The sequence below is a fragment of the Carlito syrichta genome, unplaced genomic scaffold, assembly GCF_000164805.1.
Source record: "Carlito syrichta isolate Samal-C Ts95f unplaced genomic scaffold, Tarsius_syrichta-2.0.1 Scaffold289028, whole genome shotgun sequence".
In the NCBI taxonomy this organism is placed as follows: Eukaryota; Metazoa; Chordata; class Mammalia; order Primates; family Tarsiidae; genus Carlito; species Carlito syrichta.
In genome coordinates, this window is record NW_007233124.1 from 901 (window position 1) to 28049 (window position 27149).

The following is a 27149-nucleotide window of genomic DNA, read 5'->3' on the forward strand; positions in this document are numbered from 1 at the left end:
TGTGAGCTGCCGGGCTCGGTGGCTCAGCCTGTAATCCCGCGCCTTTGGGAGGCTGAGGTGAGTGGATTGCCTGAGCCCTGCGGGTTCGAGACCCGCCTGGGCAGCGAGACCTCATCTCTACAATAAATCAAAAAATCAGCTGGGCGTGGTAGCGCGTGCCTGTAATTCCAGCTACTCGGAAGGCTGATCCAGAAGGATCGCCGGAGCCCAGCAGGTCGAGGCTGCGGTGGCCGGGAGTGGCCACTGCACTCCAGTCTGGGTAACAGAGTGAGATTCCAACTCAAAAAAAAAAAAATGTGAGCCACTGCGCCTGTAGTTCCAGCTACTTGGAAGGCTGAGGCGGAAGGATCACCGGAGCCCAGCAGGTCAAGGCTGCGGTGGCCGGGAGTGGCCACTGCACTCCAGTCTAGGCAACAAAGTGAGACTCCAACTCAAAAAAAAAAAAGTGTGAGCCACTGCCCTGTGTCTTAGTTTTTAACAAAAAAATTTTAAAAGATTAAAACAAATTAATAGAATAAAAGCTTATAGAATAAGCATATAAAGAGAGGAAATATTTTTGTATAGTTGTACAATGTATTTGTTTTAAGCTAGGTGTTATTGCAAAGTTGAAAAGTTCTCAGGGCTTTGGACAGCCAAGGCAGGAGGATCGCTTCAGATCAGGAGTTTGAGATCAGCCTGGGCAACAGGACAAGACCCTGTCACTACCAAAAAAAAAAATAACCAAATGTGATAACACATGCCTGTAGTCCTAGCTACACAGGAGGCCAGGGCAGGAGGATTGCTTAAGCCTAGGAGTTCAGGGCTATAATGAGCTATGATTATGCCACGGCACTTTAACCTAGATGACAGAGTAAGATCTTGTCTCTAAAAAAAAAGGTTTAAAAATTTTAAGTTTATAAAGTAAAAAAGTTACAGTAAGCTACGGTTAATTTATTATTGAAGAGATCAAATGTTTTAAAAATAAATGTAGTGTAGGCTAAGTGTGCCATGGTTATAAAATCTACAATAGTATATAGTAATATCCTAGACATTCACATTCCACTTCCACTTACCTCAAGTCCTACAAGTTCCATTTATGGTAAGTGCCCTAACAGGTGTACTATTTTTATCTTTTATACTATATTGTTACTGTCCCTTTTCTATGTTTACATACACAGACACCATTGTGTTACAAGTGCCTATGGTATTCAGTACAGTAACATGCTGTACATGTTTGTCATCTATATAACATGTAGGCTCGGCTTCACCTTCTAGGTTTGTGTAAGTACACTATGATGTTCATGCAACAATGAAACCGCCTAAGGATGCCTTTCTTGGAACACATACCTGTCATTGAGCCATGAGTGACTGTATTTTCTCTCCTGTGAATTGTCTTTTCATTTTCTTAGGTGGTATCATTTGTAGCACACAAGTGTTTAATTTTCCAGCCTGGGCAACATAGTGAGACCTTGTCTTTACAAAAAATAAAAAATCAAGTTGGGCATGGTGGTGCATGCCTGTAGTCCCAGCTACTTGGTAGGCTGAGGAGGGAGGATTACCTGAGCCCGGGAAGTCAATGTTGTGGTGCCAAGATTGTGCCACTGCACTTCAGCATGGGAAAAATGAGTGAGACCCTGACTAAATAAAAATTTCAAAAATTTTATTTTGATGAAGTCCAATTTATCTGTTTTTTTCTTTTGTCACTTGTGCTTTTGGTTTCTATCTAAGAAAACATGGTCAAACCCAAAGTCACAGAAACTCCCTTGTTTTCTTCTAAGAGTTCTATAGTTTTTACTGTTGCAATTTAGGTCTGGACCAGTACAACATCAAATAGGAGTGGTGAGAACAGGTATCCTATTCTTGCCCCTGATCTTAGGGGATGTCATTCCATCTTTCACCACGGCACAAGAGGGTCCTGAACACCTTCCTTGTAGTTCAGTCTCTGCTGCCAACTCTGGGGCCTCACACATGTCACTTGTTACAATTCCTTAAACAATGTTGCAGTTCCTTAAACAAATATGGAGGTCAACTGTAAGGGGCCTTCCTTCTCAGGTCTTACAGGATACCCTGCCGGTCTTTGATTCTACTTTGATTCTGCATATTCTTTCTTCTTAACCAATTCCCTCGGACTTCGGCTAGATCATCATACGAACTCTACAGTGGCACTTGAAAGTATTTGCAAGTCCTTTTCCCGTACTTATCCTGTGATTTCCACAATTCTGAACAGCGTAACCTAGGTGAAATTGTAAGAATCGAAACATGTAAGCAGAGGTTTTCTTTTTAACGTTTATTTTTATTTATTTTAAGCAGAGTTTTGTGTTTTTTTTTTTTAAATCAACCTGTATTAACTTTCCTTTGAAACTCTAGACAGCCAAGGAAAAAAAAAGATTGGTTTGGGGACATTGTGCATGTCCACAGCAGGTCAAGGGACCAAAACTCCTCCCTTTAACTGTTGGTTCCCTCTTTGTTTCAGATTCTCAGCGTTCTCATCTGTCTTCCTTCACCATGAAGCTCATGGACAAATTCCACTCACCCAAAATCAAGAGAACGCCATCCAAGAAGGGAAAGCCAGCTGAGGTGTCCATGAAGGTTCCAGAGAAGCCTGTGAACAAAGTAAGCCGACCCTGTCCAGACTCTTCTGGCTGTGCCTGCTTCCTGCAGTACCAGTGTGTACTGTCTGTGGGTTCCCTTCTTGGGGATTCCACCTTCAACACATCACACCTAGTCCGTAGCCTCCTTTGATTCCAGGCGGGGCCTTGGGGTCCTTGTGAAATAAGAACCATTAGGGTGGTGAGTGTTGGCCATGTTCATGAGAGTCAAGCTCAGTTGGCTAGAGCAGTTCTCTTCCAGCCACGTCTTCCTCTGGGCATTTAAAGCAGCTCAATACTCATGTTCACAGCCCAGGATGTGGCCTCCCTGCCCCAGAGTTCCCACCTCGCCCTGGTGCGCACTCAGGCACAGGGATGTTTGTGACATCCAGACCCCGAAGCCCAGCCAGAGATGTCCTTGATATGTCCAAACAGCTCCTGATTTCCATCACCCCTCCCTCCAGCCTCAGACGGCCATTTCAAGCTCTGTAGGAATCCAGGTTTCCTCTCTTCCAGGAGGCAACAGACAGATTTCTGCCAGAGGGCTACCCTATCCCCTTGGATCTGGAGCAGCAGGCAGTAGAATTTATGTCCACCAGTGCTGTGGCTTCCAGGTCTCAGAGGCAGAAGGTCAGTGTGACGTTAAGAACAATTGGGTTTGCCTTGCCTTCTACTGCAGAATCCTGGTCCATGGTTTTGGGGATGGAAAAAGCCTATTGCAATATCATTGTATTCAACTGGGTGGTGGCTGTGGGCTATATTGCTCAAGAAAAAGTCCACTCTTGGATAAAAGTGAGTTTATCCAAGTTCCCATCGTCTTTGGAGAGAGCTCAGTGCACCGAGGCAAAAGCTTGGGATTCTTCCTGGGGTTGGTTTGGGTGTGCTGCTTGGGTCCAGTGGGTTTCAGGGGGATGTGGTGAGTCTGTCTCTCAAGACTAGCTGTTCTTTCCTTGAATTGCTAAGATGATCTGAATAGTTTTAGAGGAGAAAGGCTTCCACAGCCTTAGAGTATTCTCTCAGACTCTTGCCAGGCCCGCAGAACACAGTGAGATGATCACATAACCAAGCGCCCTTCGAGCCAGGGGCGCCTTCTGGATCACTGACGTTCATGGAGCCTTTTCTGGGTCCCACACAAAGTGCCGTACACGCGTTCTCTCACTTTCCTTCATAACAGCCCTGACATGTGAAAACTCATTTTGCAAAAAAGGAAACTGAATCTGTAGACATATTAAGCATTTAACCAGAGTCACACAGCCAAAAGGTGGTGAAATGAGGATCTGAATGCAGGCCGTCTGACTTCAGAGTCTGAATTCTCAAGACTTCTCATTTCCTCTTTGGGAAAGGCAGATTTTATTTTTTAATATCTCACAAATCGTAATATTGATCCTGGCTCATTACTGTACATAAAAATAAAACTAAACTTAGCAATGTAAAAATAAAAACAGGCCTTATAGGCAAATAGACTCTTAATTCTTTAGTTATTATGCAAGGAATAATTTATATGTAGCGGGAACTACTGTCACAGCCATCAAATTTGTGCAGCTAGAAAATACTACCCTGTTACTTAAACATGGAATTCTTGAATTTTGCAGTTCATCTATTTTGTGTTTTTATGTTGACCAGCAGAATATCTTAAAATTCTGGTTAAAAGTGAGTTGGGTGCAGTGACTCACACCTGTAATTCCAGCACTTTGGAAGGCCAAGACAAGAGGATTGCTTGAGCTTAGGAGTTCAAGACCTGTCTCTACACAATGAGCAACATAGCAATACCTTGTCTCTACAAAAAAATGCAAAAATCAGTCAGGCGTGGTGGTGCATGCCTATAGTTCCTGCTACACAGGAGGCTGAGGTAGGAGGATTGCCTGAGCCCAAGAAGTTGAGGTTGTGGTAAGCTAGCATCACACCCCTGCACTGCAGCCTGGGCAACAGAGTAAGACCCTACCTCAAAAAAAGAAAAGAAAATTCTAGTTTAAAGTAGAGAAAGCAAAGATTTTAGAAATCCAAAAGTCTTTTGTTGAAAAATAGTTTTTCCTGTTCCATCTGTTAACAAAAGGAGGCCGAAGAACAGGAGGGAGCCAGCCAGTGTTTGCCAGATTGTTCTAAATTCCAGATTAAAGAAGAGTAATAAAGTAGATTTGGTCTGTGCCACAATTTTTATTTATTGCAATCTGTTTAGTAACCTCTTGGAGTCGAACTGGATATTTAACTCCAACCAGGCACGATGGCTCATGCCTGTAATCCCAGCATTTTGGGAGGCAGAGGTGAGAGGATTGCCTGAGTCCAGGGATTTGAGATCAGCCTGAGCAACACAGTGAGACCTCACCTCTACGATAAAAAATAAAAAATTAACTGAACATGGTGACACTCACCTGTGGTTCTAGCTCCTTGGAAGGCTGAGGTGGAAGGATTGCCTGAGTGGAGGCTGCGGTGGCCATGAGCGTGCCACTGCACTCCAGCCTGGGTAACAGAGTGAGACTCTGACTCAAAAAAAAAAAGAATATTAAACTCCAAGGAGAGTTAAAGTTGTCATCTAACACCAGTCCAGGCAGTTTGGAGTCAAATGATTTACTAACAGCTTTGTTCTGCCGGTGAGCTCAGATATGAAACTATTTTGTTTAGCCACTCAGCTCTTGGATTTCCCTCTCTTTATTCATTGTTCTAAGAGAGATCATGCAGGAAAACTAAATGCTGAAGAACCCCTCTCTTAGTAGGGTGCTTGCAAATCCCAGGAGACATTTGACAATGTCTGGAGACAGTTTTGGGTGTCGCCATAGGAGGACAAAACAGATGCTACTGGCATCTAGTGGGTGGGGCTAGGGATGCTGAGAAACATCCTACCATACACAGGACAGCTTTTCCAAAACGAGGAATCGTCTGCCCCAGAATGTCCAGTAGTGCTGAGGCTTAGAAGCCCGTTCTGCAGCTTGGAGATGTAGGTGTGGTCTTCACCCAAGGAGGAATGGCCTCCCCTTTGTGGTCACTGCCCTTGAAGAAGGTTTGGATGATGATACTCTGCCCCCCGTCATCTGCATGGGACAAAGGAAATAAGAACTCGTTGCTTAGTGGAGGCCCTAAGACAGAGCGGGAGTGTTGAGAATCTGCCAGGTGTGTGGACTTCAGCGATCATGTCCGAGAGACCTTGCTGCCATTGTCTGTCATTCATTAGCTCTCTTGCTACTTAGGGAGTGTCTGCATGCACTCTCACTGCACGCTTGGCTTTTCCTGTTCAAATACATGGGAAATTGAAGCACAGGGAGAAAAAGTTCAGATTCCGGTTCGTTACCACTTAGCAAGGGCTTCTCTTTACCTGGGCCCTGCCCTGGGTAGTTTCACACATGCTGTCTTATTTGATCCTCACCATAACTGTGTGGGAAAGCTTTTATTATTCTCCATGTGCAGGCACTGTTGGCTACTGATCCAGATTTTCTTAACCAAGATCTGTTTTTCTCGTTATGTTCTATTGTCTTCCCAGACTGATTCATATTAGTAGTCTCCTTCATCTTCTTAGTGAATTTAAAAATTCAAAGTATGCTGTGAGAAATTTAACTTTTCTGCAACTTTTTAACAAGCCTAGCCGTGAGCTGTGGAGGGTTGGAATAGCAGAGAAATTAGCCACATCCTGAGAGTCCAGAGATGACAGTCCTAGTATAATTACAGTTAGCACTGAAATGGCCTAGGGGCTTGCAGAGGTTGGATTGGGACTGTTGAGGACTCCTGAAAGCTTTTCCCTTGTGGCTCTCCAGAGCTAGTGACGAAATATAAGCAGGAGATGCTGCCAGAGCCTGGCAGTGGCTGCAATGTGGAGCGTCATTGTGACTGGTCTCTGTGTTAGACACATCCTCTTGCTGGGCCTCACCGTGCTGGTCCAGTGGATGGGAATAATGTTACATCGTCTTAACAAAATTCCACCATTCCAGTTTTGTATTATAGTAAGTCCCCTGTATGTGAACCAGTGCCATTCTGGGAGTGCATTTATAAGTCCAACATGTTCACAAGTCCAGTGAAGTTAGACCAGGTGCCCAACTAACACATTTGGCTGTACAGCTACATCACCACTGCTTTGACACTGGCTTCCAAACATCCTGAGCTTGAAATATACTGTACTACTGTACTCTATACAGTGCTGTACAGTAAAATACACAAAAGCACAACCACATATAGTGGATGTACACACATGACAGTGTACACCAGACATGTGAACTTGCAACTTGAAGGTTCGTATGTAGGGGATTTGCAGTGTACTGGTTGTTGTCATTTACTCACTGCCACCCCTCCCGGGTGAACCCAGATTTGTGTGGGTCACTGTTCTGAAATATCAGGAATGAGTTACCGTGGGGAGAGGCGCCAGGGATGCAGGTAGGACAGGGAATGACAGGGTGAGTTTGCGAGTATCCCTAGTGTGCTGCTCTGCTGTGGGGAGAGAAGTATCCAAAAGCAAGGGCCAGTGTTTCATCACTCCTTCTCTTGCCCTACGTAGCATCCTATGGCAGTGAAGCAGCAGCCTCAGTGCCATGAATGAGCACAGCCCCACAGGGCAAAGAGGCTGTGGAAGTTTTCTGTCCATCTCTGCCATCGGGGCTTTATTTTACTCATTTATTTATTTTATTTGTTTGCATCGGGGTCTCCCTTTGTCACCCAGGCTGAAGGGCAGTGGCACGATCACAGCTCACCGCAGCCTCGACCTCCTGAGCTCAGGTGATTCTCCTGCCTCCGCCTCCTGAGTAGCTGGGACTACAGGCCTGTGCCTCCATGCTCGCTAAGTTTTTTTATTTTTTGTAGCGACGAGGTCTTGCTATGTTGCCCAGTCTGGTCTCAAGCTCCTGGGCTCAGGCAATTCTCCCACCTCAGACTCCCAAAGTGCTGGGATTACAGGTGTGAGCCACTGTAGCCAGCCTCCTAATACTTTTCTGATCAATCTTTTTTTCTCCTCTCCATCTTCCCAGGCTCTGGGAACCAAGTTCAAATTCCAGTTCTGTCATTACAGCTGTATGACCTTGGGCAAATTACTTATCCTCCCCCACGCCCCATCAAGCCTCAGTTTCCCCACCTGTGGAATAATGGTGTCTACATCAGGGGTGGTTGTAACCCTGAAATAAAACGATGCATATAAAATATGTAGCACAGTGGGCAAACCCGAAGTCTCCAATGAGTGATAGCTATGATCTTGCCTCTGTTTTCCCTTTCATATTTTTACATACTTTGTCCTCTTCCTTTGCTTTATTATTAGCAGATACGTAGTATCTGTTGAGTTGTATGGACTGTTTCCATGTGCATTCTCATTCAGTCCCTCTGATCATTCAAGCCCAAAGCCCAGCAGTTGGCCTTGTGTCTAGGCTGTCCCCAGGCATGGATAGCCTCACTTTAGTTTCCAGGCTCAGTATAGACCAGCGGTGGCATCTCATCCCCCACAGCAGGAGGGTTGAACCTGTCTGCCTCTCAGGTTATGCGGCAACTTCAGCAGAGCCAAGGTGTCCAACCCCAGCCCCACTAGTGCTGAGTATGGGCGTGTCACTGTCAGCTCTCACTGACTTGCAAGAAGCCACAGTTTAACAGCTGCAGGGCTGGAGGAGTACACCCCCCTCAGAACCTGTCGATCCTGGGAGTGGAATCTGAGAGTTAATGGACACACTGACTCTGCTAAGTTGTTGCCCCTTTAATAGGAATTCAGGGCAGCCTGGCTCTTCAGTGGCGATTTGGCCTCTCTGACTATACAATTCTCTTTTTGCTCTGATGTGCCTCTCCCTTTTTGAATGCCTCCCCTGCAGAGGTCAGCCTCTTTCTCTTTAGCAAACCTGGTGACACATTTTCTTAAAATGTTTTCTGTTCCCCCACCGAGTTTCACTATTGCCGGGGCTTCTAGCACATCCTGGCATGCTAAGACGGCCATTTAACTGTCACAGTCTTCCTCTTGCCAGGCTCACCATGGCTTGAGGTACACCCGATGTCTGCAGGCTCCATGACCCCTGCTGCCCAGGTTCCTCCTGGCCTCGGGGAGGTGATGGTGGAGAGAGGGCTCTTGCCCATGTGATTCAGGAACAGCACCTGCCATAATTAACAAGGATGCCAGGGAGTGCAGAGGGAGCAGGAGAGCCAGAGTGAGGGGATCCCATGACAGGGCTGAGGAGGGCTGTCTCCTCTTGGAGAAGTGCCCTCGTGGTCTGTGGATGCCCTTTGGGAAGTGCCCACTGCAGGAAATGACATGGGCCTTTGGAACGTGGCTGACTGAAGCAACTGTTTACTGCTTGGTCTCATCCATTTATATGTATTTGTTTTTTATAATTCTATGGAATAAAAGCCTCCGCTATTGAATGTTTTTTATTTAAAGTGACATTTCACATCATTTTAGAAGAAAAGAGCTGGTATTCAGGATCATAATCACTTTTTATTTTATTTCTATCATTTGTTTGTATATTTATAGATTATTGTTTAAATCACCTTTTTCTAGGAATTATCTTCTTGTCCTTGATGGCTTGTATTTACATTCTGTGGACCTCAGAGAGCCCACAGGTGACACTCTATCTATACACACCCTTCCTGATTTGCACTGGGCGTGAAATCAATTCTACTTGAGTAGATGGACCATTTTTTAATTCATGCATTCTCTAGATTACTCTTTTTTTTTAAGGGCAGCCTTCCAAACCAGAACAGGTTCAGAGAGACTCTATTTCTGTAGATTACGTTTGATTGCCCTTCCCCTGCCAGCCAGCTGGGACCTGTGTCATGGCCATCAGGGCCAGTAGAGGGGAGGTTGGAGAAAGGAACCGAGGGGTGTGTATACCTACTGGCTCTGGACCACAGTCAACAAGAAAAGGGGTGAGGAGGGGTGTGAGTACTGGCAAGTATTGGGCTCTGAGTTTTCCCTCCCTCTTGGGTGGGCTCTCAAGAGCAGGGGCCTCTGAATTCTGTCAGCAGCCATTGCACGAGTGGTGATTCAGTTATGGGTGACATTGCCATCTGAACCGGCTTCTCCACCTTCTCACCCCAGAGCATCCCACCCTTCCTACCTGGAGTTCTCAGGCCCTTCGGGAGCAGCATATCATTTCAGTGGGAGGGGGCTTCACTGGGGTAAACAACATGGGGATCCAGTGAAGAGTCCCAAAGGAATGGGTTTTGAGCCCCCATGTCCCTGGCCAGCCTCACACAGTCCCTCAGATCTGTGAGAGATAGGCCTGGGGCCTCTTGACTTGACTCACAGGATATATATATGCCCCATGGGACTTGACTGGGGCTTCTCCAAGTCATCAGCAAATTAGTCCTCCCTGTACTTAACGAAGTTAGTGGTGCTATCACATGTGTTTAATTAGGACAGAGAGGAGGGGAAGTGACCTCAAGACCCCAGGGTTCAGGAAGGGAATTCAGGAATTTCCAGAAGACCTTTCTTGGTCCAGGCCCCCTTCTTCCTCCTTCAGGCCTAGCCTCTGTCTCCCGATCACGGTCCTTAGCAGAATAATCTGGTTTGGTTTCTATAGCAAGAACCTGTTCTACTTGCATCAATCTCAAGCCCGTTTAAAGAAAGTTGTATTTTATTTTTTCAAAATAACTCCCTTTAATCTCTCTCCTCCCTCCTTATGCTTAACTTTTCCTTTCAGAACCTGAGCTGGCTGGAAGAAAAAGAGAAGGAAGTTGTCAGTGCCTTGCGCTACTTTAAGACCATTGTGGACAAAATGGCCATTGATAAGAAGGTACTGGAGATGCTTCCAGGGTCAGCCAGCAAGGTGCTGGAGGCCATCTTGCCCCTAGTGCAGAGCGATCCTCGAATTCAGCACAGGTGAGTTGCTCTGGAGTCCTTGGCTGTGTCAGAGCAATGGAGAGCTTAGAGCCATCTTGGTTTGGGGGTGCTCGAAACACGGAGTTTCTAGGAAAGTCAAGAAAAGGACCCCCCCCACTATCCCTTGATGTCATTCCAGGGTTGGGGTCTCTCCTGAAGTCTCAGGAGAGGCAGACCTCTGCTGTCCTTAGGGATGTGGTCACAGTGTAAGTTTGTAGCCATTTCTTGGCATTAGCTCGCTCACCAACAGTAATCACATCAACTTGGATATATTTCTCCTAGTGTCCTCAGTCACCTAACATGCTCATTTAATCCTATCCATATCTAGCCTGTGTAGTTCTCGGCTGCTTAGAAGGTTAGGCCAAAAGAGGCAGGGAAGAACCCATTAGAGCCAGCCAGGACACCTCCCAAACACGGACCCTGCATTCATGGGGCGGGGTGGGGGGTATCTTCCAGTAGCCACCAGAAGTCCAGACAGAAGAGCACCAGCAGGGGGTCCACCTTCGTGAGTCGCAGGAGCCTCTTCAGGGCAGCCTCACTCGGACTGGATTGCAGGCCAGGGATGCGGGGTACACGGCAGGCTGGAGGCCACAGGGAAGTCAGGAAGCACAGGCTGCAATAGAGAGAAGGGACTCCAGGGACCATTGCCTCTGTTGGGTCCAGGATGTTATCCAAACAGGTTTCCTGCAGGAAGCTTAAATTGATATCTTTAAAGCAAGCAGGCACTAGGAACTGAGGGATAGTTGCTTTAAGTTCTTGGGCTAATGTCTGGTTGGTCCATTGAAAGGAAGCGGTGAGTGGGTGAGGCGCCCAGACTGCTAGTGGGGAGAGATGCTCCTGGCCCCCGGCTGGAACCTTCGGGTGAAATGTTAGCAACCGTGTCAAGGGTTCTTGAGCCCTCCTTCTGGCATGAGAAAGTGAAACGTATTTTCAAATGGATGCCAAGGCAACATAAAATGACAAGCACTCTCACTCCAGGGCTAAAGATCGACCTTTGCCCCAAGAAGCTTTTGTTGGGTAATGCTTTTATGGCTAGAATGCCTTTTCTCTTACAGGTTAGCAAGCAGCTTGCTCCATATTTATTGTTAAGTACAGAAAGAGAAACAATACTACATATAATCTGAAATGAAAACCTGGCAGGAGCTTTTTCTTAAGAGACTGGCACATGTTCTGTTTTCCTACCCTGGTACCTTCAGAATAAATGCATCTTTGTTTTGATTCCTTGAGATGGCTTAGTGTTCATGTAACCCTGTGAAGCTAAGCTCTTATGAACTGCTTTCAGAACTTGGCAATGAAGTTCATCATTTTCTTCTGGGAGATAAAGCAAATAGTGTCTTTATTTCCAAGAAACTCTCTGCCTTGGGGCTTCTACCATGGATTAGCCGAGCCCTGGAAGTTGTATTCTCCTGGCTAGAAGAAGCTCACTGGCACTGGCTGGTGAGGGAGGATGGAACGTTGATGTGGCTCGGCCCTGCCCATGTCTCCCCTGGGTGTCTCCATAGTCAGTCCAGTGCCAGCTTGTGAAGGGCCCAGGGCTGGTTCTCTGAGAGGGAATCACCTGACATTACACTATGGTCAGATGTGTAGATGGCCTTTTATAAAATCCTCTCAGTCATGTGCAGAGGGTGTGTCACTGCTCTAGGGCATCAAGGAGGGGTGACAGTGGAAAAAGGGGACTGGTCTCTTCTATTACCCTTCCTTTTTGGGAGAGTCCAGGATAGAGTTACCTTAGCTAAATCCTTAGCAAATAGTGCTAATTGGGTTGCTGCTAAGATTGTTGCTTCCTAGAGTGTTAGCCAGAACTCTGCTTGGGTGATTACCTGCAAACACTAGATAAGACTGATAAGACTTGATCAAGTCACATGATACTGGTTGTTGGGATATTGTTTGTCATGGGGGATGGTTCTTATAGTTGACAAAAATTATCAAATGTCTACAAAGGGGGACCCAAAAAACCCGGAATTTATTTATAAAAAATTGTGTGCTTATATGTTTAAACTTCAGTCACCTTCAAAGTACTCTCCATTTGATGCAGTACACCTATCGAGATGCTTTTTCCATTGCACAGAAGAGTTTTGAACTCATCAGTTTTGATGCTTTTTAGTGCTTCTGCCATTTTTTGTTTCGCCTCCTCCTCATGGGCAAAATGTTTCCCTCTAAGGATTTTCTCATCTGTAGAAACCAAAAAAAAGCTGCTCAGGGCGAGACTGAGTGAACAGGGAGGATGGGGCATGCGGGCTATACCGCTTTAGGTCAAAAGCTGTTGAACAAACACTCTGTGTTATAGCCAAGTTTTCTGTGTAAATCACTCATCATGAAGTGGGCAAACACGTGGAAAGAACTGCCAAAGAGAAATTCACTGTGGCTGACTGCTGCGTCTCACAACAATGCTAGCTGCCACACTGATGCCAGTGGGTTCCCTGAACACTAACCTGGCGACGGAACCCTGTGCTACAAGGGGCCTGCCCTCTAACAAATAATTCCGGGGGTTTTTGGGTCCCCCTTGTATAAACATTTCCTAATGAGTAGAAAGGGAAATGCCTGGGTGTAGCCATAAGAAACAATTAAATACAGTTTGTTTCGTTTTTTTTCCTGATGGTCCTTTGGCTAATCCCACTGAAGGGATTTTCCTTCTGAAATTCTTCCATAACTAGTGGTGACATTTTTCTTGATTTCCCACAGTGAATGAAAAGACTTCTTGAAGCGTTCCTTTTAGATTCTTTGCATGGTCTCTTTGCTCCCTAAGTGCAGTTTGTGAACTGGCAGGCTTTTCCTGCTCCTGTGGGGTAGGGCCTCACAGGCAGGCCTTTCCTAGGACAGTGTTGAACTCAGCCCTTGAACGAGCAGTGGGCTTTTCAGCGCCAGCCGTGAGTGAAGGAACCTTCTGTGCAGGGGCGCCCAGAGGCCACGTGAGGCAAGAGTCGTGCTTGGTCTCACCTGCAGAAAGAAGCCAGCGGCTAGACCGCAGTGCGATATCTTCACAATACAGAACTCTCCTTTTGTCTTGGAATATTCTGCTTCTAAGCTGATAATGGGAGAGGACGTAATTGTCAGGTTCAGGTGCCTTCAGGGAAATGTTAGCTTCCAACCCAGGTAGAAATAAATATTGAAGGAAAGGGCCTCCCCCACTCTTTCATCTCACTGTTGCCAGGAGTTCAGCGGTGCCTTGCCTTGGTGGTGCCCGCTCTACAGCCACATCTGTTGAAAGAAGCCGCACCAGATCCAGCTCCCAGAAGCACATTCTCCCTGCGGGATGAGGTCAGCTGTGATCCAGCCCCAGGAGAGACTGCCAAGCTTTTGTTTTCCCTCTCAGTCCTTTTTTTGAAGAGAAGAATTCAAACAACAAATACTTTTCACTCCTATTATCTCCTGAAATGGTTCAGTCCTGGCTTTCTCAGGGCTCCTTTTGTGAAGTTTTTTGTTCCTAATGGGACTTGAGAAGTTTGCTGTCATTCCTGCTGACTCTTCTCGGCTCCTGTTGGAACATGCTCAGGGTGGAATGCCTGGCTAAATGGAAGCTTTTTTCTCATGGAAAAGCTTTTCCTCCTTACCTTATTCTGAAGAGCTTCTCATTAGAGTGCTGCTTGGTTCAGATTCTTGTTTTAAATGATTTTGTTTTTAACGATGTCTTACAATATTATTCATTTTCCTCAAAATGATACTTTGGCTTCTAAGTGTCTGCCTTATTTTTGTTTTTTAGAAGGAAGGGGTACCATGAAATTTTTCTATATTTTAATTTTTGCTCCCCTTCTGTTTGAATGTTTGGAATTGAAAAATAATTCCAAAATTCCTAAGAAAAACATCTTTAGTTATTTAATAATATGTGGAAGATGTAAAATATATTTTTTGGTTGCCACTCAACAACCATTGAGGCACTCACAAGGTGCCCAGGGCTTCTGTGTGTATATGTTGACATCACAGTGTAACTGGTGGCTGATACACACACACACACACACACACACACACACACACACACACACACACACACACACACACACACACGTGCATTCACACAAACCCACATCACCATCCCTATATGCCTCCCCCCCATCATAAGTCACCTCGTCTCTGATCTGTTATTCTCTAGAGTCTTCATCAGGGTTTTCCTTGGACATCTCAGCCATTGTTACAGTGCAAAGGATGACAAAACTGAGCCCGTGTTAGAAGGAATTTCAGCAAACTGCAGATCTGTCTTGAGTGTATGGTTGTTCCTTTAAAGGAACATGACTGTTAAAATTCCACAAGCCTGCCATCTCCTTGTGATACATCTAAGATGAATTTTAGTCTAGTTAATAACAAGAAGTATGCGATGCTTTTCCCTCATCCAGTTGTTTGCAACTCAGAAGGGAGAAGAGGGTCATCCCTGGAGAGATGGATGGTATCAGAATCTGGTAGGGGGATGCAGAATTTGGAGCATATGTTAACTATCATGATGGAGTTTTTATATGTTGCATTTGAGAAATGAAAAAATCTTTTTAGAGCACAGATTGGAATATGGATCTCCACAAAATCTTTGTTAAATGTAAAGAAAACGATTCAGGAGAGAAAAGGTTTACTAAAAAGGGATGTAGACTGGGCACAGTGGCTCATGCCTGTAATCAGCACTTTAGGAAACCGAGGTGAGAGGATCATTTGAGGCCAGGAGTTCGAGACCAGCCTGGGCAACATAGAGAGACATTTAAAAGAAAAAAAATTTTAAAGAAAAATAGGTGCGGATTTTACAAAAAGAGAGATTTGGAAACACACCCTAGTCACTGAAAAACTGGTGTGTGCTGAGCGGGTGTCTTAACGTGATGGTCATGCCTTAGGTTTTCTTTGTAATGTTCTTTTGTAGCTCAGCCCTCTCCTCCTGCTATAGCCGCGTGTACCAAAGTCTCGCCAACCTCATTCGTTGGTCTGACCAAGTGATGCTGGAAGGTGTCAACTCAGAAGACAAGGAGATGGTGACAACTGTGAAGGGGGTCATCAAGGCGGTGCTGGACGGAGTGAAGGTACCGGTGGGGTTCTGGGCGGTCCAGGCAGGGCATAAAGCAGCCTGCCTACTGGTATCATCCCAGGAGAGCTTGTTTCTCACCTGAAGCCGTGGGTGTCTTCAGTATCTCCGGTGTTAGCGTGCTCTATCTGATAACTCCTTAATTCTCTCAGGACTGGTACAAATGGCTCCTGCAAGCCTTTGGAGTACTTGTCCTGATAGTTGGAAAAGCTGCCCAGCAGTGAGCCCTTACTGGGCATTGTATTAAATCTTCAGTCTGGCCAGGCACGATGACTCACAATACCAGCACTTTGAGAGGCCAAGCCAAGAGGATTACTTGAGCCTAGGAGTTCAAGACCAGTCTAGGCAACATAGCAAGACCCTATCTCTACATAAAATTCAGCTGGGTGTGGTGATGTGCAGCTGTTGTCCCAGGTACTTGGGAGGCTGAGGCAGAGGGATTGCTTGAGCCCAGGAGGTGGGGGCTGCAGTAGCCATGATTGTGCCACTGCATTCCAGCCTGGGCAACAGACTGAGACCCCAACTCAAAAAAAATATTTGAGAGTGTATACCACAGTGCTGGCTGTGCATGCTTGCCAGCAAAGTAGGATACAGTGAAGACTGGTTTTGCATTGGCTTATAGCAAAACTTGCAGCTTGTCAGAACTTCTGGGATTCTTGATAGAAAAACAGGGTTGAGCTGAGTAAGAAATTGAATTGTCTATATTTACTTGATAGCCACAGTGTTGTCTGTATATTTCTATCCAGGGAAGTCAGAAACAGCTTGATAGAAAATTATGAATCTTAGTTAAGGTGGGAAGCAAAGAAGATAGAGGATCTGGTACTGGATCACTGGGATAAACCCTAATTAAGAAAATAAGCCTTAGTGGGTGAGAAGTAGGGCCTTTGGGTCAGGACTAGGGCTGTGGGCAGTGGAAAAGCGGAGACCCTGCTATTAGGTAAGACCATATAACGTGTTAGAAAGGGGGCTCACCTTGGCTCCTGGAGAGATTCACTTATGTCTATGAACTTGAACAACTTACTCAATTGCTTTGTACTCTAGGTAGCTCATTTATAAACTAGGTATAATAATAGCATCATGCACCACCAGGTTCTAGGAAGGGTTAAATTAGCCAATACATATGATGCTCTTAGAACAATGACTGGTGCATACTAAGAATTCAAGTCTTAGCTTGTGTTTATTATTATTATTTATTTATTTATTTATTTATTTTTTTTTTGAGTCGGAGTCTCACTCTGTTGCCCAGACTGGAGTGCAGTGGCTGCTTCCGGCCACCGCAGCCTCGCCTGCTGGGCTCCAGCGATCCTTCCGCCTCAGCCTTCTAAGTAGCCGGAATTACAGGCACGTGCTACCACGCCCGGCTGATTTTTTGATTTATTGTAGAGATGAGGTCTCGCTGCCCAGGCGGGTCTCGAACCCGTGGGCTCAGGCAATCCACTCACCTCAGCCTCCCAAAAGCGCGGGATTACAGGCTGAGCCACCGAGCCCGGCTTGGTGTTTATTATTAATTACATAGTGCTAGACGCCAGCTTTGTAAATCGGTCTCTTAGTTTAAAAAAAAAAAACAACTGTGTTCCCCTCCCTTTCTAGACCCATCAATCTAAAATTACAGCTGAGCTATTTACCTCAGGTCAAAAATCCCCCTGCCCCCAACCAGGCTAATGAACTTCTGAAAGCTGCCTTCTTGGCTTCACATTCTCCAGAAGCTCTGGAGAGAAGAATAAGGGCCCTCAAAGGACGTAGATTACAGAGAGAAGCTAATAAAGCATTGCTGAGCCTTACAGATTGCTCCAGAATGAATTGTGTGTGCAGTGGAAAGTCTGGGCAGCTCTGCCTCTAGCACATTTAAGGGAATGGTGGGTCTGCTGGGGACACAGAGTTCATTTAGAGGAGGCTCGACTAGATGACATCAGTATTTTCCTCCGATAGCTCCCATGTTCTCTTCATTCCAGGAAGTTCCTAGGTCCCACATTATCTCTTTCTGCCAACGAGACTTAAGGGTGTAGCCCCAGGTGCTGTTGTAATGAGACCTGTGGGTGGAATTCCAGCAAACTGCAGATCGTGCTTGATGTCGCTTTCCAGAATTTGGAGTACAGTCACATACATTATCCTGTTTGGGCCTCATGGCTGCTCTGTGAAATTAGCAGGGCAGGATGAGACATGGCCTGGGCCATGCTTCATCAGCAGACGCCTGTCGTTCTAGCTCACCATCCTCGCTGTTCCTGTCCAGACTTCTGGAAATGCTATCGTTGAACATCATTTTTCAGGTGACATTGTTAAGGTTCCCTTCTATCAAATAGATTCTGATGAGATGTTTAAAACAAATTAGAACAGCCAGACAGAAGTGCTTGAGTTTCCATGCATGAAGCCTTCTGACAGGTAGATTCCTTTATGGAATCATTAAAGCACTGCTTTATTGGTTGAAAGACATGTCTGAAAGAAAAATTCCTTTGATTTTTTTCAAAGTGACTGGAATAAAGAGAGAGAGAAAGAAAGTAACCTATAGATTATGAACTTGTCAATGACTGAGATCAAATAACTTTTCTACAATTGTTTTAAAAATATTTTAACCAGAACAGACCAGGGGTGGTGGCTCATACCTGTAATCCCAGCAGTTTGGGAGGCTAAGGCGGGAGGAACACCTGAGTCAAGGAATTCGAGACTAGTCTAGGCAACATAGTGAGACCTTGTCTCTACAAAAAAATCAAAAAATTAGCAGGGTGTGATGGTACATGCCTATAGTCCAGCTGTTTAAAAGACTGAGGCAGGAGAATCGTCTGAGCCCAGGAGGTTGAAGCTGTGGTGAGCCATGATCTCATGGCTGTATTATAGCCTGGGTGACAGAATACGGCCTCTATAAGTTCAGTTTTATTTATTTATTCATTTATTTGTTTATTTATTTAAACCAATTTATTTGTTTGTTTTTGAGTCAGAGTCTTACTCTGTCCCTTAGACTGGAGTAGAGTGGCATGATTATAGCTACCACAGCTTCAACCTGCTGGGCTCAGGCCATCCTTCCAAGTAGCTGGAACCACAGGCATGTGCCACCACGCCCAGCTAATTTTTAAAAAAATTTTCTGTAGAAACGAGGTCTCTCCAAATCACCCAGACTGATCTGAACCCCTGGGCTCAAGCAATCCTCTCGCCTCTGCCTCCCAAAGTGCTGGGGATTACAGGACCTTGTGCCCAACTCAGTCTTTTTTTTTTTTTAACAGGCTTACTTCACTTTATTTTTCTTGCATAAAAACCTCCACTTTTTGGCCACAGCTCCAGTTTGGGGCCTCTGCTCAGAGACTTTGGTGTGGGTCTTGGCGAGATGGTCGGTGAATTCCTGGTAGGAAGACTTGGTGAATAAAGTCTCTCCCTGGAAGTCCAGGGTCAGACAGCTATAGGTCTTGGAGATGACATCAAAGGTGTTCTTGGTGAGGTTGCTCAGGGTGGCCAAGAGTGCCAATGACTCCTCTTTCAGGGTCATCAGAGACACCTCCCCAAGGAAGAGACAGGCCTGTGCATGAAGGATGAGCAGGAATTAGCCTGGACTGGGAGCTTTTTGTGCTAGAGTCAGTAAAGGCAGTGAGGGCAACCGAGTCACTGTGATGTGGACTTCTGCTGTTAATATCCAGCAGTAACAATAGCTACCATTTACTGGGTGCTTTGTACGAATTGCCTACACCTGATGCTCACGACAACCCTCAAAGGTAGGCATGGTCACCCCATTTGCAGATGTGGAAACAGGCTCAGATAGGCCAGCGGTCAGTGCCAAGGTCGTGTTCCCACTCAGGCCTGCTGGCCCCCTAGACCACATCGCCCTCAACTGCCTCCCACGAGGAGGGAAGGATCTTCTGCTCCTGCCTCCAAGCCAACTGGCTTCCAGCCCCTCTTGCCGTCCCCATCGGGCCTGGGACACCTTATAAGCTCATGTTCTGGAGGTGTGAGAGCCTTGCTCAGCTGGGAGGGACAGGGACTATGCAGAAATGAATACATTCAGGAGGATGTCATCACCACCCTTGGAGGGGAAGGGTTGCCACATTCCTTTAAACTGACTCACCACCTTTCAGTGGTTCATGGAAATCTTTTTTTTTTTATAGAAAGGATTGAAAAAGTGTCTTAAAACAGGATTACTTTGTTTTTGTCCCTGAATGGGTAGTAGCATTTATCATTTAAACCCCCACGTAAATGCCATTTGTTAGCTGTGTAATCTTGGACAAGTTACTTCTCTGAGTTTCAGGTAGATTTTAAAATACTTGCCCTGAAGATTTAAGCAAAGATTAAGTAAGATAATATATGTAAAAGAATTGCTAAGCGCTAGGTGCCCAGTAAGTGGTGAGTACGGTTAGCAATAGAAGTGGTAATTGCATTGACCAGTTCTTGACAGTGATTTTGGGTCCTTTCCAGGTAATCTTACGACTCTCAGGTCAAAATTGTCTGGTCTGGCCCCAGGGTTGCTTTTCTTTTTTTGTGTTTTTTTTGTGTGTTTTTTTGAGTTGGAGTCTCACTCTATCACCCAGACTGGAGTGCAGTGGCTGCTCCCGGCCACCGCAGCCTCGACCTGCTGGGCTCCAACGATCCTTCCACCTCAGCCTTCCAAGTAGATGGAACTACAGACGCGTGCTACCACGCCCAGCTGATTTTTGATTTATTGTAGAGATGAAGTCTCGCCAAGTTGCCTGGGCAGGTCTCGAACCCACAGGCTCAGGCAATCCACTCACCTCAGCCTCCCAAAGCGCTGGGATTACAGGCTGAGCCACCAAGCCCGGCTCCAGGGCTGCTTTTTGACCAGAGCCTATGCCAGCTATGACTCTGAGGAGCTGAAAGACCTCGCTTTTTCCTTTAAGAGCTACACCCAGCCCAGCACTTGGACGCTGGAGGACTGAGCACTCGGGACCCAAGGAGTACCCCAGCGTGACCCAGAGACTCTTTCCCCAGTCTCCAGCCTCACCAAAGCATTTGTCAACAAAGCAGGCCTCCTTACACTGAACTGTGGGGGACAACTTTGTGGAATATCTACAGTTCTGTCATTTAACCATCATCACCCAAAAAGAGTATACCAGACCCAACTCATCATGACATGAGTATTCTGAATGGGAGTCTTCCTAACTATATCAGGAAGGATTAGGTTTTGACCACAAGAAAACCCAAAATACTGGTGGCTTTTGAAAGATAGAGCTTTTGGGGCAACCCCTTCAGTTCCCCTTCTTTTTCAATAAATCCTGCTTTCTCACTTTCTGGACCTAAAAAAAGATAGAACTTTTTTCTTTGTCATGTGCGAGAAGTCTAGACAGTCAACGGTTAGTATGACATTTTCACCGAATGGTGAGGGATGTGTTCTTCTCCTGTCTTGCTTTTCTGCTATCAATAGCACTTGGGTTCTACTTCATGGTTCAGAATGACTGTTGACTCTCCAACCATCATGACTACATTTCATCAAGTATGGAAGATGGGAGAGTAGAAAGTTGTGTTGTCTCCCTTTACAGAGGCTTCTTAGAGGGCCCCACCAAACCTCCACTTACATTTTATTGGCCAGAGCTTAGTCACACACCCTGCTCAAAATCTATTAATAAGCAAGAACAGATATTGTGTAGCAACTAGCTGTCTCTACCAGGCTGACATTTCAAATAAGCCATCTCCTTTATTCCTTTTCAGCCTATTTTAAAGTTTGTATTACCAAAAATTTCTAACATTGGCAAAAGAGAGTAATGAATAGAAAGAGAATCATGAGGCTGAAAGAGGAACGAAGCCTCACCACGTAGCGTTCACGTGGTCCATGAGGCCAGTCTTGGTTCGCCTGCTGCCCTGGAGCAAATCCCAGACGCTGGAGCCTTCCATCCATAAATACCATAGCACTTGGCTTTTGAACAAGGCAAACTTTTTCTCCAAAGGCTACATAGGCATCTCAGGCTACATATAGTCTCTGCTGCATATTCTTCTTGGTTTTTGAGTCTGGGTCTCACTCTGTCACCCATGCTGGAGTGCAGTGGCACAATTACAACTCATTGCAGCCTCGACCTTCTGGACTCAGGCGGCCCTTCCACCCCAGCCTCCCGGGTAGCTGGGACTACAGGCACGCGCCACTGTGCATGGATAGTTTTTTTAATTCTTTGTAGAGACGAGGTCTCACCGTGTTGCCCAGGCTGGCCTCCAACTCCTGGACTCAAACAATCTTCCTGCCTCTGTCTGCCAAAGTGCTGGGATTATAGACACGAGCCACTGTACTGCACCTGGCCTATTTCTTTAAGTCAAAACGCATTATGCATTTATACTGATACTTTCAGTGCACAACCAGGACCATGGGTTTTTACTTAACTTCATCAAACTTATATCTTAATCTTATTCCTCCCACACTGAGAATCCCAGTTTTCAACAATATTAGCATAGTGTTTCATTTGCTTTTTCTCCATAGTGTAAACACAATGGGCTCAGAATAAAGAACACGACCAACTCCCTCCATCAATGTGATGATTCAGAAATGATTAAAGATTTTTAAAAGCTTTGCCCTTCAGATTATCCTATTAGGGTTGTGCAATCATCTTATGGTCACTTGAAATTCTTCTTTGTGTGGCTGCATACTTAAGTTCATTTTATTCAACACATATTTGAGTATTTACCATATGCCAGTGGTTTGTAAGTATTCTGCTGCCTTAGAAGGAAGGAGAAGGAGAGAGAAGAGGGGTAAGAGAAGAGGGGTAAGAGAAGAGGGAAAAGAAATTTATGTGTAGCAGAAATTTTTCCTGAAACAATTGTATGGAGTACTTGGGGAGTGTATGTGTGTGTGTGTTTGTTTGAGTTGGGGGTCTCCCTCTGTTGCTCAGGCTGGACTGCAGCGGCACAATCACAGCTCACTGCAAGTGAGCTAGGACTACAAGTGTTCGCCACCACACCTCACTAATTTTATTTATTTTTTTCTATTTTTATTTTTAAAAATTTTTTGATTTTTTTATAGAGACAAGGTCTTACCACATTGCCCAGGCTGGTCTCAAACTCCGGGGCTCAACAATCCTCACATCTCAGCCTCCCAAAGTGCTGGGACTGCAGGCGTGAGCCACTGAGCCTGGCTGAGGTATACTTGGATAAGTAAAAAAATCATCACACAGCTGGGCTCGGTGGCTCAGCCTGTAATCCCGCGCCTTTGGGAGGCTGAGGTGAGTGGATTGCCTGAGCCCGCAGGTTCAAGACCCGCCTGGGCGGCGACACCTCATCTCTACAATAAATAAATAAAAAAAAAAAATCAGCTGGGCGTGGTAGCGCATGCCTGTAACTCCGGCTACTTGGAAGACTGAGATGGAAGGATCGCTGGAGCCCGGCAGGTCAAGGCTATGATGGCCGGGAGCGGCCACTGTACTCCAGTCTGGGCGACAGAGTGAGACTCAAACTCAAAAAAAAAAAGAAAAGAAAAAAAAAATCATCACACTTATATTTCAGTTTTACATATTCAAGATTTGGGGGTGTTTTGTTTTTTAAAGTGAGATACCTCTCTTTTTGCTAATAACCCCTCTCCAACCTGTTTTCTGAGCTGTGCAATAAGGATATTTTCCAATGCACCTGCTGCCATGAAGCACTGCACCAAACGTTTACTTTTTGTAATCCTCAAGGGCTCTGAGATATGGAGCTGCACCTAGTCCAAGCCCAGTGTTACGGTTACATTTTGTTTGATTGGACACGTGTGTGTTTTCTGGTTCTGACTGCTCTGCTGAGTTCATAGGTAAGGAGAAAGCCTTTCAGTTATCTGAAAGCTGCTTTAAGGCCTCATTTTTTGGGTGATTCCTGCACACTTTTCTTGTTGCCCTAACTATATTATTATTTTGGTTACATGCCCAGTTCTTAAAATTGGGCCCACGCTCCCTACCGCTGGCTCTGCTTCTTGGTCACCATCCCAGGTATCCCACTTGCAGGGTGGACTTTGAGATAGGTCATCTGCAGCTCCCAGTTTTGAGGCTGTGTGGCCAGTGTCCCATGGCAGGAGTGAGCCGACTTCAAGAGCTTGTCACCACCCATCTGCTCCTGGCCTGCACGTGCTTGGGATCTGCCACGTCTTGATTGTGTGTGAGAAAGAAGGTAGGAAGACACTGCCTTAGTCCTGTTGCTGCCTCGTATTAGCGCTTCAGAGATGGACAGGGAAGGCCTCTCTTTGTTGCCCTAAAAAAGTCCCACTAGGGCTGGACGTCCCTGTGATTTCCTTCTGCAGCTTCAGTTACAGGAAACTCCCCACTGGCCTTAATTCCGTGTACTTAGACTCCTTCAAGGGTTCTGAAGAAATTGTCAGAGCTGATAGAGGGGTTGTGTCATGCTCCATAGGCACATGTCTCCCTGGGCTCGTACCTGCACCCAGGAGGTCCAGAGGGCCAGCAAGTGACAGAGGGTAGACAGATGAGACGTGAGCAGGAATGGAGGGCCACAAGTCCTAGGCTGGTGTGCTTTTCAGGGAAATGATATTAGCCCATGTGAACCTGGAGAACTTTAGTTGTGATGCTGATCCTTGGGGACCTTTGTGGCAGGGCCAGCGTGACAGTCCTATGAGGCTGATGTTGCCAGTGGACACCTGGTGGAGAGCACTTTCCTGGTACGGTGTGTGTGTCCTCTGCCAGACAGTGGTTTTGTCTCCGTACCAGGGAGAAGCTGGAACTTCAACTTTCTCTCTTACTTGAGCACCAGAACTGTATTTTTTTGTGGGGGAGGGGCTGGGTCTCACTCTGTCACCCAGGCTGAAGTGCAGTGGCACCATCACAGCTCACCATAGCCTTGACTTCCTGGGCTCAGGTGATTCTCCCACCTCAGCCTCCCAAGTAGCTGGAGTACAGGCAAATACCACCACGCCCAGCTAAATGATTTTTTGGTAGAGATGAACTCTCACTATGTTGCCCAGTCTGGTCTCAAGCGCCTGGTCTTAAGCAGTCCTGTCACCCTAGCTTCCCAAAGTGCTGGAGTTACAGGCATGAGCTACCATCCCCAACCCAGAGCTATATTTTGACTAGTTGAAGGTCATTTAAGCCCTCCCATCTCTATGATGGAATGAGGTATTATGCATTTGGAAAGACAGTTTTCCAAATATCTCTATTTAGGCAAAAAAAAGATACTTTCTCAAATACTTTTTTTTGTCTTTTGAAAACTGACTTTCAGTGAGCCACTAGTTTATAGTTGCTGGCTTTAGATACATAGTCTGGAGTGGTCTTTTTCAGTCTTTCCTAACTTGTGCCTCAAGACGATTAAAAAGCCAGACTTTCCTCTCAGAAATTCTCTCTTTAGTAGGGGGTGTTGGGCTCACGCCAAGTGACAAGCAGTTAGCTTTCAGTAAGATGAGGGTGTTAGCGCGGTAGCCACGTATGTGCACATTTTAAGGGTTCCACTCCGTCTTTGACAGTTTAGGCTACTTGAGACTGCAGCCCTTCTGTTTAGGTAGGAAGGTTGATGGTGAATAAAAAAAACTGCCCACCCCCTTGACATCCTCTCTTCAAGCCTAGGCCAGTAAACTGGTGGAAGGTAGAGTTGGTGTGATCATGACGTCGTCTTGGAATTCGGGTGCAGGCTTGCACACGTGTGCCTGTCATTCCAGGAGTCTTTTGCCATCATTCCTGAGTTGAGTTCGCAGCTGCCTCTCCAGAAAGATGGTGATCTAATTATAATGCTCATGAATCATGAAGAATCAGTGGAATGTTTTTCTGTGTCGGCAGATGCAACCATGCAGGCCTCTCTGTTCCTGGGGCCTGCTCGTAAGGAAGAATGAGCCTGAATGTGGGGCATTCACATCACTGTGGGCTGGTGCTCCTTGATTCCCTCTGAAGCTGGGATGCTCCTCTGTGGGGCCTGTGATGTGCTTTCAGGACAAGCTGCCTCTCCCTGCTAACTCTAGGTGGTGGGGTCCGGGGGGGCTACCTGCATTCTAACTGCCAACTCCCCTGATCATGTAGTCTTTCTTCCTCCATTCCACCCTGCTTTTGACCCTGACTCAAGAAAGAATATATGAATGAAAAAAGTATGACAGACCCCTTATCTCCTTTGCTTCTTGTTTTTTTTTTCCCCTCTTTTATTTTCTAAAATGAACATGTATTACTTTTGAATAATTAAACAAAGCTCCCCACAACTAAAGATATATCCATACACACAGATTCGTCATCACCCCATCCTGTTGCCTACTCCTGGACAAACATGGAGAAGTGAGATTTCTCAGAACCAAGTCTTCGCAGAAGAAAGGAAAACCTTAGTACTTGCCTATTACCCCAATTTAGAAGGTTTTGTTTTGTTTTGGGTCTCACTCTGTCGCCCAAGCTGGAATTCAGTGGCACTATCCTGTCTCACCATAGCCTCAACCTCCTGGACTCAGGCAGTCCTCCCTTCTCAGCCTCCCGAGTAGCTGGGATACAGACATATACTACCACACCCAGCTAGTGTGTGTGTGTGTGTGTGTGTGTGTGTGTGTGTGTGTGTGTGTGTGTGTATGTGTGTGTGTGTGTGTGTGTGGTGTGATATTTTGTAGAGACAAGGACTCACTATGTTGCCCAGGCTGGTCTCAAGCTCCTGGCCTCAAGTGATCCTCCTAACTAAGCCTCCCAAATGTGGGATTATAGGCATGAGCCACTGCACCTAGCCTATTACATATATTCTCGACCTGGTTTTATTGCCAAAATGTACAATATACTACCTAGACCTATTTTTCCACTTAATATAATACAAGGGCACTGAAAAAAACCTAGAACTTATTTAGAAAAAGCTGTATTTATTCTTACATATTTAAACTTCAGTCACCCTCAAAGTTCTCTCCATTTGATGCAGTACTTCTATCGAGACGCTTTCTCCACTGCTCAAAACCGTTTTTGAACTCGTCAGTTTGAATGCCTTTTAGTGCTTCTGCTTTTTTTGGTTTCACCTCGTCCACATTGGCAAAATGTTTCCCTTTGAGGAGTTTTTTCCTCAGGGAAACAAAAAAAAAGTTACGTGAAACGAAATCAGGTGAATAAGGAGGTAGAACACAGAGGTTATGCTGTTTTGGGTCCAAAACTGCTGAACACTCAGTGAAGTGCTCATACATCTCCCATCATGAAATGGGCAAATAACATTGAAAGACTCTCCAAAAAAAAAATTTCACTGGCCGGGCTCGGTGACTCAGCCTGTATCCTAGCACTTTGGGAGGCCAAGGCGAGTGGATTGCCTGAGCCCGCGGGTTCGAGACCCACCCAGGCAACTTGGCAAGACCTCGTCTCTACAGTAAATAAAAAACTAGCCGGGCGTGGTAGCGTGCGCCTGTAGTTCCGGCTACTTGGAAGGCTGAGACAGAAGGATCGCAGGAGCCCAACAGGTCAAGGCTGCAGTGGCCGGAAGCGTGCCACTGCACTCCAGTCTAAGCGACAGAGTGAGTCTCCAACTCAAAGAAAAAAAAATTCACTGAGGCCAAATACAGCTTCTCCGTGGATGCTGGTCTGTGGATGCTGCTGGATTCTTGAACACTCACCTAATGGGGGAAACCTGTACTATAAGGGGCTCACCCTCCAAAACATAATTCCGTGTTTTGGGGGGTGTTTCACCCTCATATTGTGGCATCTTTCCGTGCTATAGCTTGGAATATTCATGTTGTGGCTTTGTGTTTAATAGCAATATAAGGGTCTGTTGTCTGGTCCTGCTATGACTTATGTAATCATCACCTACTGTCTAATATATAATCATAGAACATTGAACTATTCAATATTTACTACATTCATAACATATAATATTGTATATAATGTTGTGAAGACCATTCTTTGTGGCTTCATTTTTGCACACATTCATGGCATTCTTCTTGAACAAAATCCTTTTTTTTTTTTGAGTTGGAGTCTCACTCTGTCGCCCAGACTGG

The 27149-nt window shown here is 45.7% G+C and overlaps 1 protein-coding gene across 1 annotated transcript in view; it reads left to right on the forward strand.

Annotated features, from left to right (window-relative positions):
* Positions 1-2452: 2452 nt before the first annotated feature.
* Positions 2453-27149, forward strand: part of LOC103256191 (rap guanine nucleotide exchange factor 1-like) — a gene marked incomplete at its 5' end in the record, with an annotated part of 66289 nt that continues 41592 nt past the window's right edge. Inside the window, 4 exons of the mRNA XM_021710452.1 lie at positions 2453-2592; positions 3084-3197; positions 10157-10335; positions 15170-15326. Of these exons, the coding sequence (XP_021566127.1) occupies positions 2453-2592; positions 3084-3197; positions 10157-10335; positions 15170-15326 (590 nt within the window). The remainder of the gene's footprint in view (positions 2593-3083; positions 3198-10156; positions 10336-15169; positions 15327-27149) is intronic.